The following is an 18,795-nucleotide window of genomic DNA, read 5'->3' as shown; positions in this document are numbered from 1 at the left end:
GTTCTGTAACCATACCAAACATCCAAGGCATTTCAACACACCGAACAGGCACAACGGCATTAGCTTCTAACAAGCACAAACCTGGACAAGACCATATTAAATGTTTGTTAAAGAATTTGAATACAATGCGTAATTCTTTCTTTTAATGATGACCTCTGCATGGATCAAAAGAATACTGTCATCAATCCATCAAAACTCAGTTTGAACTTTTTAGTCATTTTTAAAGCCATTCCCCAATTCAGTGATCTGGGAGTTCATTCTTATTATTAAAATTGCCAAATTTGAATGGTCTCTTTTTGGAACCTTTTACATTCTGTGGGGATTTTTATATGTTTTTTCAATGAGTTTTCTTCAGTTTTAATAGTAATTCAGTATATTCAATAGCTGTATTAGTATTCTGTACTGTAGCGAGTGCAATAATCTGTTCAACAGGGTGAACACTTTGATCTTAACTCTCATTGTCTGGCAGTATGCTTGTTCAGTTCAGTTTACATCAATGTGTTTGAAATTTGGTTGCTTGTGGGAGATTTGAACACATTAATCTACTTGGCAAATGTGTTGGGTCACTAGGAAATTTTTATGAGGGTTTCAAAAATTGTAATAAAAGCATTTTGGTAATGAATATTACAGTAAGTAGATTTTTTGTCCTGGAGCTTTCTGTTGAATCATTAATTTTTTTATTGCTGGTCCATAATGCTTAATAATTGACCTATGTTTAATACTTTTATTATTACTCCAATATCTTGCAGTGCCATATAGTGTAGTGATCAGCACCCACTGTGGTTAAGCACAGATTTCCACTGTCTCGTGTATATAGCCCGATTTTTGAGTAGAAAAATATTTCGCTTTTGCAGCAGAGTGAAGTGACATTGTTTATGTAAATATGCAAATATGTGATTTGCCTTTTTAGTTCCTGAGCTTTATCTGATAAATGTCCTCAACACTTGAAACTATAGTTGGGAGTGAAAACTGAACAAATTACTTTCCAATTTGTTTTAAACTTCAATTTGGGATCTGGTTCACAATATGATACTGCAAAGTAAAAATGCAGGACAACTAATTAACCGTAGATATTCAGTACCCTACTGTACTGTGAAGTGAAATGTACTTGTCTTCCCCTCGCAAATGACATTTTCAATTTTGGCAGTTTAGCAGAACCGGATACCTTTAGAAAGTTTTAGGCTTCTTGTGTACTGTAACACCAAATGCTTAAAACAGCATGCGGTTTTCAATTTGTGGTCATGAACTGAAAAATGAAATCCATATAGTGCTGCTTTCCATTCTTGGATGGTTACTATCAGTTTCCCTTCAGTAAATATTCCTGCAACAGTCTGGGTAATAGTTCATAGTTCATATTTCTCACTATAACAACTTAATATCACCCTTTGGTGAAAAAAAAAATACAATTAGAAAGTGACAGTAAAAAGGTTTTAAGGTTGTAATCTATAAAACAGTCTTCTGAAATATTGCTACAGATTAAATAATAGATACATCTCCAACAAAATAGTTAAAAAAACAAACAAACAAAAAAAAACAAAAAGAGACTTTCTGGATTTCAAATGACTGGTCTCAAACATGGAAACCTTTACCTTTTCTCTGGATGGTTTTTTTTGGTACTCATTTGATGTATTTAATTATAATTACAAGCTAAACATGTGCACGGTAGTTTAACAGTTTTTTTGTAGATGTTAAAATGACAGACTGTTAAACATGGAAATTAAAATATAGTTAAGTGTAGATCTACAGTACGATACTGTAGGCTGTAAATCAATTGTCTCAGTCAGCAACAAGTTTACCCGAGCCTAGGCACAAACAGATCAGAAACTCAACCCTATGCCTGAGGAACGTACAGTACAGTGTAAGTGGTGTACTGTATAGTATGCATGCTGTGATTTTATTCATGGCTCAAGCAACAGCGTCACTCTCCTGGAACTGACGTTGTTTTTGTTTCTTTGGTTTTGTTTTGTACTGTAATTCAGGATACGTATACAGTATATAAAAATGCTCTAGATACAAAGTTGTTGACTTCCTGTCAGAGTCCTGCGTGGGTCCGATTTTTACGACCCGCTTTTGACCCGGACCCGCTACTAGACAACCGGCCCTAACCCGCATCCCGCTGCAACACAGACTTCTTACTCGCGGCCCACTTTAATAAGACTTGCAACCCAACCTGAACCTGCAAGTGTTTGTCCTTTACCTATGCTGCGCTGACTGACTCTCTCACGCTCTCACATTCACGCATAGATATCTGTACCATTCTCCACAGATTGAGTTTATACAATAGGCTATACAGCATGGTAGCTCTCTCTTGGTCTGGATATATTTTAACATAGTAACATATTAACTATCTGTACTTGCTTTACTATAAAACTGTCTGTTCCTTTCATGCCACCAGTTGAAAGGGAGCTACACCTGTGCTTTTGCAGAGGTGATGTACCAGTTTTGTGGCTGTCATACACAAAAACATAACAGGTTTTACAAGCAACAAATCCTGTCACATGTTCATTATTTTCATTCGCTATGATTCCAAAATAATTCCACACTTCTGATTTACCTGTTGAATTATTATCCACTATATGTAAACCCTGCGATATATTTTGTTTCACCTTGTCCACAGACATTTTTTATATCACCAAGCAGACATAAAAGGATCTTGCGACGTATCAAACAAGCGGCAAAACAAATGGAGAACACTGCTTAGTCAGCCGACTCCTCCCTAATCACCTCCTGCTTTGGACAATGAAATACATTTACCTTCTAGTACATCATTTGGGAAAGGGTTACAGACGAGTACTCTGAAAGGACCGAAAACGTTTTTGGCGATTCAAATTCAGAACCGAGCCTGACCCGTAAATGACATTTTCTGATCCTCACCCAAACCGCAAACCATGAAAAAGTTCAGATTCTGACCTGAACCTGACACGCTTTATGGGTCACCCGTGGGCATCCGACCCGATGCAGGACTCTACTTCCTGGTACCAACAAGACCAAAACATGTTTATGAATCTCATAGAACATGCATCTGTAGCTCCAGTTCCAGCATTGTTTGACTGTATAGCTTGTATTTCAACAGTGTATTTGTAATGCATTGAGTCATCAGTTATGTGGAAAAGCTATTTTAATGTATTTACAGTATGTGAGGATGCCAAATACAGATGTAGCCTTGAGGAGATCCGTAACCCAGATGGGTTATAGAAAAGGGTGGTGCCAAACTGTAAAAATTTCAACTTGATGTACATACACTATAGGAGGTGGAATGAGGAGTCCCTGCCCCCCCCCCCCCCCCCCCCCCCCCAAGAAGAAATGTACGTTTTAAATCCTTTATTCGAGGCAGAGAGAGACACATTTAGTCAGACTACTGGTAATTATGAGAGACACAGCTTTTCATTATAATGATGGTGACACCAGCAAGAAAGCACTGGAACAAGAACAGAGTATCAACTATTGGCGGGCTGGACATGAATGCGGTCCCTGTAAAATAACTCAAACGTACAGCATGCTAGTGTACGGGTTTGAATGGTTTCTTAGAGAATTATAAAAAAGAAGTGATATAATTTTATTGTACTTGATTTTCACATACAATACTGTATGAGGTAATTTAAGTGCTTCAATATGTGATCGCAACAAAATATGTAATAGGCAAATTGTCCCAGACCACAGACATCTAAAGCTATGTATGTTTTCACTGCCAAAACCCCTTTCTGGACTTCATTCCTGGCAGGTTGAATGAGCACACAGGATTCAAAAACAGGAAAGGACATAACTGATGCTGGTTTAAAATGCTGGCATGGAGAATTTATTTATTTTGTTTTCATTCATGATTGTGATTGACTGTGCCTCGTGTGTTAATTGAAATGAAAGCATAAAGTGCAGTTTATTTTTTATATTTTTGTTCTCTTTCATGTACAAAATGCTTTAATTTAAGCTAATATTTTACCTGTAGTTTTCTTGCGCTAAAATATTTGAATTTGAAATTCTGAAGTGAAATATGAATGTTAAGTGTTTCAACAACTTTTGAAAACAAATTGTTATAAACTTTATTTCATTTCTGCTAAATTAAAAAAAGAATAAGGCTTTTTTCACATAGGGTTATTTTTTTCTCTAACTGTGCATCACTTTGAGTGGACAGGTGTCAGACGAATGACGATGACATTTTGTGTTGTGATGGGTAATCATTTAGTAACCAGTCACTGTGACTGGCAGCAGTTTTTCCTAGTGGAAACGTTGTCATTGTTACTTCAATGCTGTATGTATGTATGTTGCAGACAATTTACCATATTCATTCTGAAAACTGTATTCATTCATAAACTCTTCACACATCTACAGTACATGTAATTTTAGCATACTTGAAAACTAAACAGAAATCATCAGTCCTTCAGGCTTTTTTTTTTTTTTTTTTTTGCAGCCATTTTAGTGTGGGAATGTATTGAAAGTGGTTATGTTCCTGCCACCAGGCCCAAGCCTGTTTTACGTCAGCTCACAATGCACATGCTCTGTGAACTGTATACATTAACCCTTTGCGGTCGTATGTCGGACCAGGTCCGATATTACAATTTTCCCTTTCCGGTCCAGTGTCGGAGAGAGAGGCCAATAGAAGCCAAGAGAAGCTGAAAAAAAACAGAGACGGATCTGAGCAATACACATAGTCCCTTCACCACAGACATAACACGGACATAAACAAACAAGATAGCTGCTTCCGCGTCCAGCGCTCAAAGAAAATTGCAGACATTTGCCAAGCTTTTTGAGATGATATAGTAATAAAATAATGACTTGGATAGCATTATTGAGGAGTTTGGTGATAAAACGAGTGATCAGGAGATGATGCATCAGTATGCACTACTATGAAGAGATATGTGATAAATGCAGTGAACAAGGAGTGGGGCAGGACTGGAGATGCAGTACTGAGTGTCCTTTTGATAGGCAGTGCCTTTTAAACCTGTGTTACTGTGAATAAAATTACTTTTAAACAGTGTGTGTAAAATAAACAGCTCGAGTGAAAATAAATTGGACCTAACATGTCTGACAGGTGCTGAATAAATCGACCGCAAAGGGTTAAGTCCTGTCCAGAGTGCCATTTGTCATGTTTAGAGGGAAAGCCAGGAAAAGCACCCTTGATATCTCTTCTTGTAATTGAAGTCCCATTTGAACGGACTGCTATGGATGTAGTAGGACCCCTAGAAAGGAGTAGAACTGGCAACAGATTTATTCTTGTAATTTGTGATTATGCCACACAGTACCCTGAAGCATTTCCATTGAGAAATGTGAAGGCTAAACAAGTGGCTACAGCATTAATAAAGTTGTTCTCTATGGTGGGCATCCCTAGAGAGATACTCGCAGACCAGGGTACCAACTTAAGGTCCAAACTGTTAAAGCAGGTTTACCAGTTGCTGGGAATTAAGGCTATAGACCACACCTTACCACCCCCAGACCGATGGGCTGGTTGAACGCTTCAACAGAACCTTGAAAAGTATGCTGAGCAAGTTTGTTATCGATACCAGCACCGATTGGGACTAGTGGATCCCCTACTTGCTGTTTGCCTATCGCGAAGTTCCACAGGCCTAGACCGGATTCTCACCTCATGAGTTGTTGTATGGCAGGCAAGTGAGAGGTCCCCTCGATGTCTTAAAAAAGGAATCCAAAGAACCCGAAAGCCTGAACATCGCTGCCTATGTCTTAAAGATGAGAGATCAGCTGGAGGGGATATCTGCCTTGGTGAGACAGAATCTAGAGGCAGCAAAAGGTCAACGAAAGACATGGTAATATAAGTTAGCCTGGTCATGATCTTTCAACCCGGGGCAGCAAGTTTTACTTCTGTTGCCTACAAAGGACACAAAACTGTTAGCTAAGTGGCACGGACCATATGAAGTACTAAACAAAAAGGGTCCAGTCATTTATGAAATCCTAAAGTCAGATCACCAGAAACAAACTTTTCATTTAAGTCTTTTGAAAGAGTGGCACTCAAGGCCTAGCAAGGAGAGTCTACACCTGTTCATCAGGACGGTAGAGGAGGAAGAAGAGCTATACTTCCTGCAAGAACAACAGAATGTGGACTGGGACTGAAGCACTTGATGGCAGAACAAGAAGAGGAGATAAGGTCTTGCCTGAAACCTGAAATGTTCCAAGAAAAGCCTGGATCTACTATCTAAAATCCATCTGAAGGAGAGTGGTCCAATCTGTTTGCAGCCCTACAGAGTGACGGAAAAATGTATCTGATTTTAAAGCAGAACTGGACTTGGGGGTTATTGAGGAGTCCCATTGTGCTGGTGGTAAAGAAAAACGGAACATTATGATTTTGCGTCGACTTTTGCAAAGTTAACCCTTTGCAGTCCATTTATTAACTGCGCGTCAGGCACGCCAGGTCTAATTAATTTTCACACACGCAGTTAATTTTATACGCGCTGTTTAAAAGTATTTTTTTTCACAGTCAAACGGGTTTAAATGGCCCTGCATATCAACAAAGCACTCACTAGGCATCTCCAGCCCCGCCCCACCCTTTCGTTTGCTATAGCGTTCACCTATGTAAGAAATAAATAATAATAATAATAATAGTCGTACATACCGATCGATCATCTCCGGATCACTCGTTTTATCACCAAACTCCTCAATAATGCGATCCAAGTCATTATTTTATTACTATAACATCTGAAAAAAGCTCTGCAAATGTCCATGATAGTCTCTGTGCGCTGACGCACTCAGCCAGCTTGTTTACTATGAACGCCCCGTTATCTGATACCTGATACCATGTATGACTATTCATGAGATACGCCTTTTTTTTTTTTTTTCCCCGACTTGTCTCAGCTCCTGTCGCTCCCACTCGGCAATTGAATGGTTTTCTCTGCTTTTTCCGGAGAAAAAACGACTAAACACCCATTTATTGCGTTGCTATAATGATGTCGGACCCAGTCCGACAAAGGACCTGTGAGGAATAATTGCAATGTCGGACCCAGTCCGACAATGGACTGCAAAGGGTTAATGCCATTAGCACTTTCGATCCTTATCCCATGGCACGTATCGACGAGATGGTGGAAAAACTTGGGAAGGCAAAGTTTATAAATACTCTAGACCTATGCAAAGGGTATTCCGATGACTCCAGCATCTAAAGAAATTACAGCTTTCCGGACTCCTTTTTGGACATTACCAGTTTACTGTGATGCCTTTGAGATTGCAGGGTGCTCCAGTGACATTCCAGAGATTGATGAATCAAGTGCTGCCGTGTACCTTGATGACATAATAATCTATAGCCAGAGCTAGGAGGAGCACATAAATCATCTACGAGCTGTACTTCAAAAATTGCAGCAAGCTGGACTAATTGCCAACCCACAGAAATGTGTTTTTGCAAAACAAAAGACCAGCTACCTGGGGTATCATCTGGGTAACGGGGTTCTTCATCCCCAGGTGGGGAAGGTGCAAGCAATTTTACAGTGTGCTGTGCCGGGAACTAAGAAACAGGTTATTTCTTTCTTGGGACTGGCAGGGTGGTACCAGTGGTTTATTCCGAGGTTTTCCAAAAATGCTGCTCCATTAATTGACCTGACAAAGAAATCACAGCCCACCAGGCCAAGTGGACTGAGGACTGCAAAAAGGCCTTTCTTAACTTGAATGAAGCTTTGAGTCAGGAACCGGTTTTGCAAAGCCCAGATTTTGAACAGCCCTTTACAGTTCAAACCAATGCGTCTGGAGTTGGGTTGGGGGCAGTGTTACTCTAAGGGCAAGACGGAAATTTACGACCAGTGCTTTACATTAGCAGTAAATTGTTTCCAAGAGAAACTAATTATTTGACGGTTGAGAAGGAATGCCTCGCTATTAAGTGGGCACTTGACTTGCTCAGATATTACTTACTGGGAAGAGGCTTTGTGTTGGAGACAGTCCATCGAGACTTGCAGTGGCTGGGCAAAATGAAGGACACAAATGCCCGAATTACTAGGTGGTGAGATTAGGTATAGGCCTGGTACCCAGAATAAAATAGCTGACTTCCTTTCTCGCATTCCAGAGGAACTCGAGGACTTGAAGGGGGGGAAATGTGATGGTGCATGTCCCATCCCAGAATAAACACGGCAAATAAAAATAAATGTTCGCTGTGAAATCCCATCAAGGTATCTGTTTTATATTACCGGGGGATGAAGTTTAAAAAATAACTGTAATAATGAAAAACTGATGTATGAGTATGGTAAACTAAGATGCACAGCATAACGGTAGCCTGTAAGACAAAAGAAAAAAAGTGACTTACTTGTTTTTCCTGAGGGTGGTCTGCCGGTGGAAACATGGGGGGGGGGGAATAAATAAATACATAACTGATTTAATAAGTACCAGATGTGGTTAAAAAGAAGCTATTAAACGCTGACATCTCCATGGACAGGTACACATGTGCAGCGAGATACGTGGACGGCACGAAAGTAGTAAAGAAACAAAAGTACTGTATTAAAACTAATATCTAACTTCTCGGTTTATAATTCATATATTCTAAATTGGGTATAAAAGTTAGCGTTTGTAATTTAAGTTCATTGAGTTAGTGGACTTACCTTAACTTTGGCAAACTTGGTTAAGTTTTGAGTTTGTATTGCAGCAGCACGTCCTGAGCGGCGCCATGTTTGTGAGGGGCAGCAATGCCTAGAGGCCGCCATGTTTGTGAGGGGCACGGTTAAGCCTTTGGTTTTACCGTATCCATAGTAAACAAGGTGCAGCGAAGTTATACTTACCATATTTTAGGTAGTTGGTGTTTCTGGAACTGTACCAATGGGGAGGGAAGCACTTGTTGGTTTTAAAATAAATATTTATACAATGTTAATATGTTTTGGATTGATAAGGTGATTTTAAATCACTGTTAGTTATATCGCTGTTATTTATTATTGCTGTGTGGGATTTTAGAAGGTCACTGTTAAGATTTTAAAATATTTTGAATTAGTCCTGGGCGGGATTTACCTCGGCTCAGGTATATATAGCCAGAGCCTAAATAAGTATGGAGAGAAGTTGAAAGAGAAGGTTGTGTCTGAGCTCTGCTTATTGTTAAAAACTAACCCCTGGTTGCTGAAGCCAGGTTATTTAGCCCTAGCCTATGTATAGGATATTTATTTTGTTTATCGTTGTTGTTGTTGTGTTTTTTTGTAGTAAGTTATTAACTGTTTGGATTAAGTGCAATAATTAATAAAACGCCATCACTTTTTGGATAAATTCAATATTTTGTCTCTGAGTTCCTGCAATATTTTCCATCAGACCCTGGGACATCCTAACATTGACATTAATTTACTGTAATTAATTACACTATACAGATTAAGATATTGATGTGAAATGTAGTTCTTTGTGTCGAGTTTGATTGATTTTTATAGAAATCATCCTGACAATTCTATCAAGATTCTCCATTTAATCCACCCGAGGATTGCATTTCATGCAGAATACCATTGGTGGTAGCTGTTCATTAATAGAGCATTTTCCCAATTGTTATTCCAATAAATGAAAGATATATGTAATTTTTTTGTATGTGTTTTGCATAAGCCTTTATACAAAATGTAAAATAACTATTAAAACATGACAAATGATAGCAAGGATATGCTAGCAAGGATATATGAGATTATCTGTAAATCTCATGGAAATGTGTGTATGCATTAATTAATTTATGTATTTGTTCAGTGTGTGTTTTGTGCGACGTGGAGGGGGCAAGTAGATTTTTAAGAAGGACAAGTAGCCTAGATTTTTCTAGCATTTTGTCCCTTGACGACAAGTTTTTTTTCAAAAATTGCACACCCCTGTATGAATAGTATTACTGTGTCTATTATCATTTTTAATACATAAAAGCAAACCATTGTATGGTTTGATCACAGCCTGTGCTGTGTACTACTGAATAGTTTTTTTTTAATTTTTTTTTTCATGTACAGTGATTGCATTTTTAGTATGCAGCAGAGCACTGTCTTTGCTACAGGAGTACTTTGTTCAGAGAAGTAGTTTGACTGAATACCACAAGCCTGTAATATATTTATTAAACATAAATTTTGGTGAAGTCAGATAGGCTACATTTTCCCTTGTTCTCCTCAGTGAAAGGGATTTAATGGCTGCATACATTCCACCCGCTCATCCAATTAATGGACATTTGTGGCAAGAAGTTATTACTCCTACTGGGATTGCACAGCAGGTCTCTTTGACTTTGAATTAGCTACAAAATTAACACCTGAAGTACAGGGAAGTTGGTGCTCCTTGTAACCCATTAAGTGCCAGATCACAACACAAGCTGTATTTATGTAATTTGATACGTTACATTTACCGGTTAACAACATTAGAGTGAAGCCCAATTGGCACAGGACTAAAAATGACCACATAAACAGGTGGGTTTGGAGTTTTTACCGACCTCTGTGAAATGTAGTCCCGTGTGAACCGTCCATTGCTTTTTATTCCAGGTCATTTTCTCAGAAGTCCTCTGATTTGTTTTACAGTAAGTACATCATGACCTTCTGTTATGTTATAATTGATACAGCATTTCCAGGGTATTCACCTCAAAGCAATACCAGCCTTTACAATAAACCATAATATAGTATTAAAATTGGTACGGTCTGTCCTGAGTGTTTAGTTCAGTAAACTCAGCGATTGGGCATAACCAAATTGTATCGGGCAAAAAAAAAAAAAAAAATTGTCGAGTCTTTTAAAGAAAAAAAATATATATATATATATATACACACACACACACACACACACACCGCTGTGGAAAAGTCTTAGACATGTTGCATTTTCCTACTCTGATACATTATGAGAGTCAACAATTTACTCAATTTACTCATCTGTAATTGACAAACCCAGGACTGGAGGACCCAAAAAGCTGTCTAACGAGGATGAGCAATACTTAAAGATAATATCCTTAAGGAATAGAAAGAAGACAAGCGTTGAATTGTCAACAGAACTGGCAGAAGGCACAGGTGTTGTCCATCAAATCAACAGTCCAAAGCACCTTCGACCATTGTTCCGTAGTCCAATTTCTGTGTTCTTGTGCATATTTTAGCCTTTTAATCTTGTTCCCCTTTCTTGACAGAGGTATTCTTACTGCAGCACATCCTTTAAGTCCTGATTTTCAAGAGTGACCTTCGTACTGTTGATTTGATGGACAACGACACCTGTGCCTTCTGCCAGTTGCTGTTGTCAATTCAACGCTTGTTCCTTAAGGATATTATCTTCAAGTATTGCTCATCCTTGTTAGACAGCTTTTTGGGTCCTCCAGTCCTGGGTTTGTCAATTACTGATGATGGTTCTCTGTACGTGTTGATTATGCTTTGGATACCACACCTTGAAAATTGAGTGATGCGAGCTATTTCACTCAATGTTTTTCCTTCTTTATACAAGTCAAAGTTGTTATAATAGTAGAAAACACTAGTGGAGGCCTTGAGTAAATTGTTGATGCTCATAATGCATCAGAGTAGAAAAATGCAACATGTCTAAGACTTTTGCACAGCAGTGTGTGTAATATATAAATATATAAAAAAATGTGTGTATATATACAGCTAAAACTGATTAAGTTGCTTTGTTTTAAACTCGAATTTCAACCACTCAAAACTGGCCTTCAGATTGATTTACTTGTCATAGGCCCTTGTCATTTTTGTAATCCTTAAACTATACAGAGAACTTGCTGTACTGTAACAGACCCCTACAGAAAGTTTCAATAAAGAATGAAGTAAGCCAGAATGACATTTGTTTAGGCACACAGGCCTCATCTGTGATACTTACAGTAATAAGGAACAGATTTTTATTTGAAAACAAATTTGTGTCCACATGAACCTCCTGAGGAAGCAAACATCTCTTTAAATGTATTAATCTTAAAACTGAGTAACTGTAAGGAATCTTTTTTATTTGTTTAGTTTTTTTTACAAAATGATAAAATACTGTATATGGGGACGGATAAAGAAAAAAACTCCTAGTCTGGAGACATATGGAAGACGCAAATGCATGTGATAGTGTGAAAAATGTAAATGAAAAATCTGTATTTGTCCAAAACTACTGTTCCATGCATGAAAGGGTTAAGTAGGACATCTTAACTAAGCAATGGAGATCTTTTATGGAAGGTATATAAATTCCTGAATAAAGATTGATCTTTGCTTTATTTAATACCACATCCTATCATGTTCTGGACCTTCTCTACAATTTAGGGTTTTAGAACTTCATAATTACATATTTGTTTGAAAACATGGCAAATCTCCCTTTCCCTTTTTGAAATGCTGTCACGGAAGATTTGCCTGGCTGCAGTTTGTTTTTGAATACAGTATTTTTATTTATTTATCTGCTACTGACAAATTTTAATTGAGGCAATCTTCGAATAGGATGTAGTTGTTGTGGTTGGTTGGTTGTGTGTACGTGTGTGAATTTATTTTTTTCAGTCTTTTGTATAATCAGAAAGACAAGGCTGGGCTCGAAAAAATGTGCTCTTTCTACTCTGTGTACTGTATTTCTGAGTAGGCCTTCACTGGCTGGACACAGTAGGATTCTGTAACACCTCTGGCATTTATTCTGACTTTCAGAATTCTTGTTTTATTCAATTCTAAACCTTCTATTACAAATATTTTCTATACAAACTTAGAAGGATGGCTGTGCTATAATAATGGGTTCTGTTGCTCTCAGGATAGTGTTTATAGGCGTGACCGAAGCAACACAGCTATTGATTCTGTTTGATTGCATCCATTTCTTTGCACAGTTAGGGTAATTATTGGTTTAGGACTAGTTTACTAAAAAAAAAAAAAAATGTCCGCTCTATAATGTCAAAATGATTCAAATTTCCCATCTAATGCACTTTAAATTGCCACACAAAAGCGCTCAACTCCAAATGCTTTTAACATTTAGGTGTTTTATCTATGCAGCCTGGTATTTATGGCTCCCCGTGGAACTTTAAACTAGAAATATTAGCCATTGTGCTCTTTACTAACTGCTGGTACCATACCTATTTCTTACTGGATACACAGTATACTGAAATGTGATATTCTGTTCTTTCCGCATTGGGAAATTAGCAATGCAAATTAATTTAGACAACTGGAAGGTGAACCCTGTACCCAACCTCTACTGATTTGTATAGCTTATTGTGACAGTGGAGTACAGAGGTGGTACTGTCGGTATACTTTTCACTACTTATGTTTTCTAAGGAAAAAAAAAATAAAAAATTCCAAATTGTGTGCAGTTATATAACAGCTTAGGGAAAATTCCTCCCCTCCCACCCCACCTGAACAGACTCTGTATGACTAGATACCATGTCATGTCTTGACACTTAACTATTTTTTTCTGACAGTGCAGTAGTTTTATTTCATTGTACTGTATATGTAATGGTAAAAGTCTGAATATTGGCAAATCTTAAGAGTTACTGGTAAATGTCGACATTTACCCAGCAAAACGGTAAATGTCCGAAATAAACATAATGCTAAACAGAAGTGCCTTTGGCTAATGTCTCGCTTTCATGCATTGTAAGGCTTCAGGAGTCCTGTGAAAGTAAATATATAAGAACATCATCGTTTGGTTGTTAGTAGCTTATTGATCCCAGAATCTCATCAAGCAGCTTCTTGAAGGATCCCAGGGTGTCGGCTTCAACAACATTACTGGGGAGTTGGTTCCAGACACTCACAATTCTGTTTAAAAAAGGTGCCTCCTATTTTCTGTTCTGAATGCCCCTTTATCTAATCTCCATTTGTGACCCCTGGTCCTTGTTTCTTTTTTCGGGTCGAAAAAGTCCCCTGGGTCGACATTGTCAATACCTTTTAGAATTTTGAATGCTTGAATCAGATCACCGCGTAGTCTTCTTTGTTCAAGACTGAATAGATTCAATTCTTTTAGCCTGTCTGCATATGACATGCCTTTTAAACCCGGGATAATTCTGGTTGCTCTTCTTTGCACTCTTTCTAGAGCAGCAATATCCTTTTTGTAACGAGGTGACCAGAACTGAACACAGTATTCTAGGTGAGGTCTTACTAATGCATTGTAAAGTTTTAACATTACTTCCCTTGATTTAAATTCAACACTTTTCACAATATATCCGAGTATCTTGTTGGCCTTTTTTTATAGCTTCACCACATTGTCTAGATGAAGACATTTCTGAGTCAACATTATTATTATTGTTATTATTTATTTATTTCTTAGCAGACACCCTTATCCAGGGCGACTTACAATGGTTACAAGTTATCACATTATACATTATTTCACATTATACAGATATCACACTATTTTTACATACAATTACCCATTTATACAGTTGGGTTTTTACTGGAGCAATCTAGGCAAAGTACCTTGCTCAAGTGTACAACAGCAGTGTCCCCCTACCTGGGATTGAACCCACGACCCTCCGGTCAAGAGTCCAGAGCCCTAACCACTACTCCACACTGCAGCCCAGATAAACTCCACATAAACTCCTAGGTCTTTTTCATAGATTCCTTCTTCAATTTAATTATCTCCCATGTGATATTTATAATGTACATTTCTATTGCCTGCATGCAGTACCTTGCATTTTTCTCTATTAAATGTCATTTTGCCAGGTGTCTGCCCAGTTCTGAATGCTGTCTAGATCATTTTGAATGATCTTTGCTGCTGCAACAGTGTTTGCCACTCCTCCTATTTTTGTGTCGTCTGCAAATTTAACAAGTTTGCTTACTATACCAAAATCTAAATCATTAATGTAGATTAGGAATAGCAGAGGACCTAATACTGATCCCTGTGATACACCACTGGTTACCTTGCTCCATTTTGTACTAATCAGTACTTTCTGTTTTCTACATGTTAACCACTCCCTAATCCATGTGCATGCATTTCTTTGAATCCTTACTGTGTTCAGTTTGAGGATTAATCGTTTATGCGGGACTTTGTCAAAAGCTTTCTGGAAATCTAAATAAACCATGTCATATGCTTTGCAATTATCCCTTGTTGATGTTGCAGCCTCAAAAAAATCTATTAGGTTAGTTAGACATGATCTCCCTTTCCTAAAACCATGCTGACTGTCTCCCAGGATACTGTTACCATATACAGTAGGTAATTTTCCATTTTGCATCTTATTATAGTTTCCATAAGTTTACATTATAATAGAAGTCTGGCTTATTGGTCTGTAGTTACCTGGTTCGGTTTTGTCTCCCTTTTTGTGGATCGGTATTACATTTGCAGTTCTCCTGTGTCGAGAGATATCTGTTCACTCTGTCTTTTGGCGTTTTGTGATTTAACCAAAGTATGATTTTCTGTTGGCAAAATGAAGGTCCAAAATTACTTAATTTGCTTTTGACAGAATATTATTTTTCATCAAACTACTATTTATCTGGAGTATGATGTCCTTCGACACCATTGTGAATTTTTATATGCAAATTGTTTTATACCATGTTGAACTAGTTTAAATTGCCCAATTGTGCATCACTGTAAGCTCATTCATGATTATTTTGTTAGTGGAAAATGTGTCTGCAGAAATAAACACAGTGTATTCTTATACATTAATGATTATTTTGTTAATTGACGGTTTATATGCAGGAATAAATGCCTCCTTCAATGATATACCTGCATTTACAAATAAGCTTTGGTAAATCATAAGATTAACTGCTAAATGTCTGAAAGGCAGTCTATTTCTTCATAATTTCTGACATTTACCACCTTTATTTGGTAAATGCTGACGTTACCAGTAAAACTTAAGATTGACCAGATCTGGACTTTTACTGTAACGTCTATTGATTTGAATTAAGATTACTCTTATTAAATAGCCGTGGTTTATGTCAAATGTAACCTTACTTTGAATTAAAAATGTAATTGCTTATACGGTTTTTAATTTATTTCCTTGGCAGGGATGTGGTAAGTACTAAAGCGTTCTTGGCAGACGGCAAAATAAGTGTCTCCTAGGCAACCATTTAGCATGGATGTGGAAGAGTTCCCGCCCCCTCCACCTGAAGGTAAGGATCTCATTGTTCTGTGCTGTGAACAGTTTATAATTTTTATAGAAACATGTCATCTATATTAGTATACTACATGGGGTTTACTTGTCTTTTTATATCTCGTTTTTGTTGGACATCTTAGGAAAGGGACTACAGCTGTATGTACTGTATCTATAAATACAAAGCCCCTTGGGCCTCCTATATTGAACTATATAATATAAAGTTTACTTGTTAACCAGAAGTTTTAATTTTTAAAGTTTAGCATTATTAGAGGGTTGGTTGGGCTAAATATGTGCTGGTAGCCATATTTTATAGTCTTCTTATTAATATTTCATGGTCATGAAGAGAATTAAGTTCTGTGTTCCTTCTATATATTCTCTTGGTGAATTGGAATATGAAAACATGGCCACAAGATGCTCATATGTAAACAAGACAAGGCACGAGGATTGTCAGATTGTCCTGGGTGTGTTTTTATTTTTGTAGGTTTGGTTAATGACTCAGTGGACCCACCTGCTGCTGGAAGGCTTAATGCCCCGCTTCAATCATTCTGTTGCTACCGTTACAAAGCATACTACTGTAATTAGTGTTTGAGTTTGAACATGATAGTGCATAGTGTTTATCCAGTATTAAAGTATTCATGAGTCACAATATTTAAAATAGATACCAGTACCAGAATCTGCCATGTTCTGTTTTCAAATGTCCTAAACCATGTATTGTAATAGTGTATTACTACTAGTAATACTGTATTAAGACAATATAATAAACCTTGACACAATGTAATGCCAAGCTTCTTCAACTGCTAATATCTCCTAAACCATTTGAGATATTCAGTGAAATAAAAAACCCTTGGTCGATATCTACAGTAGTAATACCCTTCACTCTCACCTGTGACTTAAGATAGCTGCAATGCAGTAAAGATTTATTTATTTATTTATTTATTTAATATTATTTTTTATTTTATTAAATTCAATTGCTTTGGAACAAAAACTTCAATCAGACCAATAACAAATGGATCCCACACAGCCCTTTTATATGACACAATAAGTCAAATTGCTATGAAACGGTAGACCTCTGCTTTACAAAAACACGTAGGCAGAAATGAAGTCTTGGATTGAAAACAGGAATTTAACAATGCAATCTGTATTGAGGATTTTTAAAAACTGCAGTGCAAGGATTACATTGTAGAAGTGTAGAGAAAAAGTGTCCTCGAGCTGTATTTTGGTGGTGTTTGTTTGTGAGATGTCTGAATTTCATACCCCAGTGCTGACTAGTTGAGAAAGCAAGACAAAGCAGTGGGAAATGGGAACAGAATATATATTGTTGTTCTGCATTGTCAATTGTTAGCCTGAGTGTTTTGAGTTTAGCACTTGCGGCTCTTAAATTCTGACTAAAACTATTTGCTTTAAACCAAGAATGCTACTTTGTAAATCCCTGTACATTAGGCATATGGTTTATTATAATAAACAGTGCTATCAATAAATACATTAAATACGCACATGGTGATCTTTTATGTTATGTATAGAGTGTGACCATGTAAAGAGTTTTTTTGTTGTTGTTGCTGCATATCTTTAATTGAGTGTGTGTGTGTGTGTGTGTGTGTGTGTGTGTGTGTGTGTGTGTGTGTGTGTGTGTGTATATATATATGTATGTATATATAATCCTTTATGCTCGGGGCATGAACCGAGTTTGAAACCTACTCAGGAGGTAGTCTCGAACTCGGATGTCGGCATAACTGGGTTAGATAAACTGGTTTAACTGTAATCTGGACGTGAACCGTGTTAGAGTCTAGGACTATATAAAGAAGGATAGGACAGTCTGTCCCATGATGCAGTTCGGTACTCAATTACAGGCGCCATTTGTGGAGCCCACTCAGTACAGAATACATTGCGGTGATGCTGTGTCGCAGCGCAAGGATATATCGGTATTTTTTTTAATAACAATACTAAATATTGTTAATATAAAGTGACTGTTTATGCGAATTAATGCTTGATTATTTCAAGAAACATTTTGCCAGGGTGAGCACGAATAAATTAAAAGCATTATGGGCTCCAGAAATGCTCCACTCTTACTAACTCCGCCCACTTATGACAATTTTCCTGTCCTTCTTTATATTGTCCTAGGTTCGAGTGTGGTTACACAGTATCCTCCAATATCCCCTAGTGCTTTGCGGTAGTATGTTGCCATAATCCACCTGGTTACATGAGACGAGAATAAAAAGATAAACCCGAAGTAAAATACAGGAGGATTTATTCTTGTCATATTCCATTGGTACAGTCAGATATGGTAATGTACTGTAGTACACAAAACTTAATGTGGCCAAAACACTTTTTAAATTCTTAGATCACATCACATGTTAGCAAGTTAAATGTCTTTATTTCGACTTAATTAAATTAAAGAACGTCTTATCTGCACCAGATTTTCCCTTTGCAAATGCCCATCTCATTTATTTCATATGGCATGTACATTTTTCCCCCCATACAAGTTATTCCCCTTGTGATTACTTAGGCACTCTCTGTTCTGCTCCCATGTTCAATGAAAATAAACAACAACATTTACCAGGGGAAAAAAAAGAAAGAAGAACATGTATACATTACAGTGGTTTCTGGGATACAGTCATCCAGCTAGGCGTTTTTTTCAACAACAGCTGGGTTAAACTAACTCGGTTTCATTACGGCAATTTCAAGTTCAGGTAAATCTGTTTTTAACTCGGTTGTCGATTTATTTTGTTTGCTCTAAAGCAGACAAGGCCTTAGACGACTGCCTCAGCGACTGCTGCTTTTTAAACTTGAGCTGTTTGACAACATCATTCTGACTGCTTTCCTCCTTTTAAGATTTCTCCAATAATGTTTGTCCTTAAGTGAAATTGACTATCGTTTAGCACTGGCGATGATGATACTGCATAAATTACAGTAATAGAGAGCAAGGTCAAATTCAAACAGCAAGAAGT

At 37.4% G+C, this 18,795-nt stretch overlaps 1 protein-coding gene across 2 annotated transcripts in view; it reads left to right on the top strand.

Annotated features, from left to right (window-relative positions):
- The window catches only part of LOC117411363 (rho guanine nucleotide exchange factor 10-like), an 88,154-nt gene that overhangs the window by 2,408 nt on the left and 66,951 nt on the right, over window positions 1-18,795 (top strand). For both annotated transcript variants that reach the window (XM_034018747.3, XM_034018746.3), the window contains exon 2: window positions 15,762-15,866. In XM_034018747.3, the coding sequence (XP_033874638.3) occupies window positions 15,830-15,866 (37 nt within the window). In that variant the 5' untranslated portion in view covers window positions 15,762-15,829. The remainder of the gene's footprint in view (window positions 1-15,761; window positions 15,867-18,795) is intronic.

This window comes from Acipenser ruthenus, chromosome 6 (genome assembly GCF_902713425.1).
Source record: "Acipenser ruthenus chromosome 6, fAciRut3.2 maternal haplotype, whole genome shotgun sequence".
NCBI lineage: Eukaryota > Metazoa > Chordata > Actinopteri > Acipenseriformes > Acipenseridae > Acipenser > Acipenser ruthenus.
Note: the sequence above shows the minus strand (reverse complement) of the source record. Positions and strands in the feature narration are given on the sequence as shown.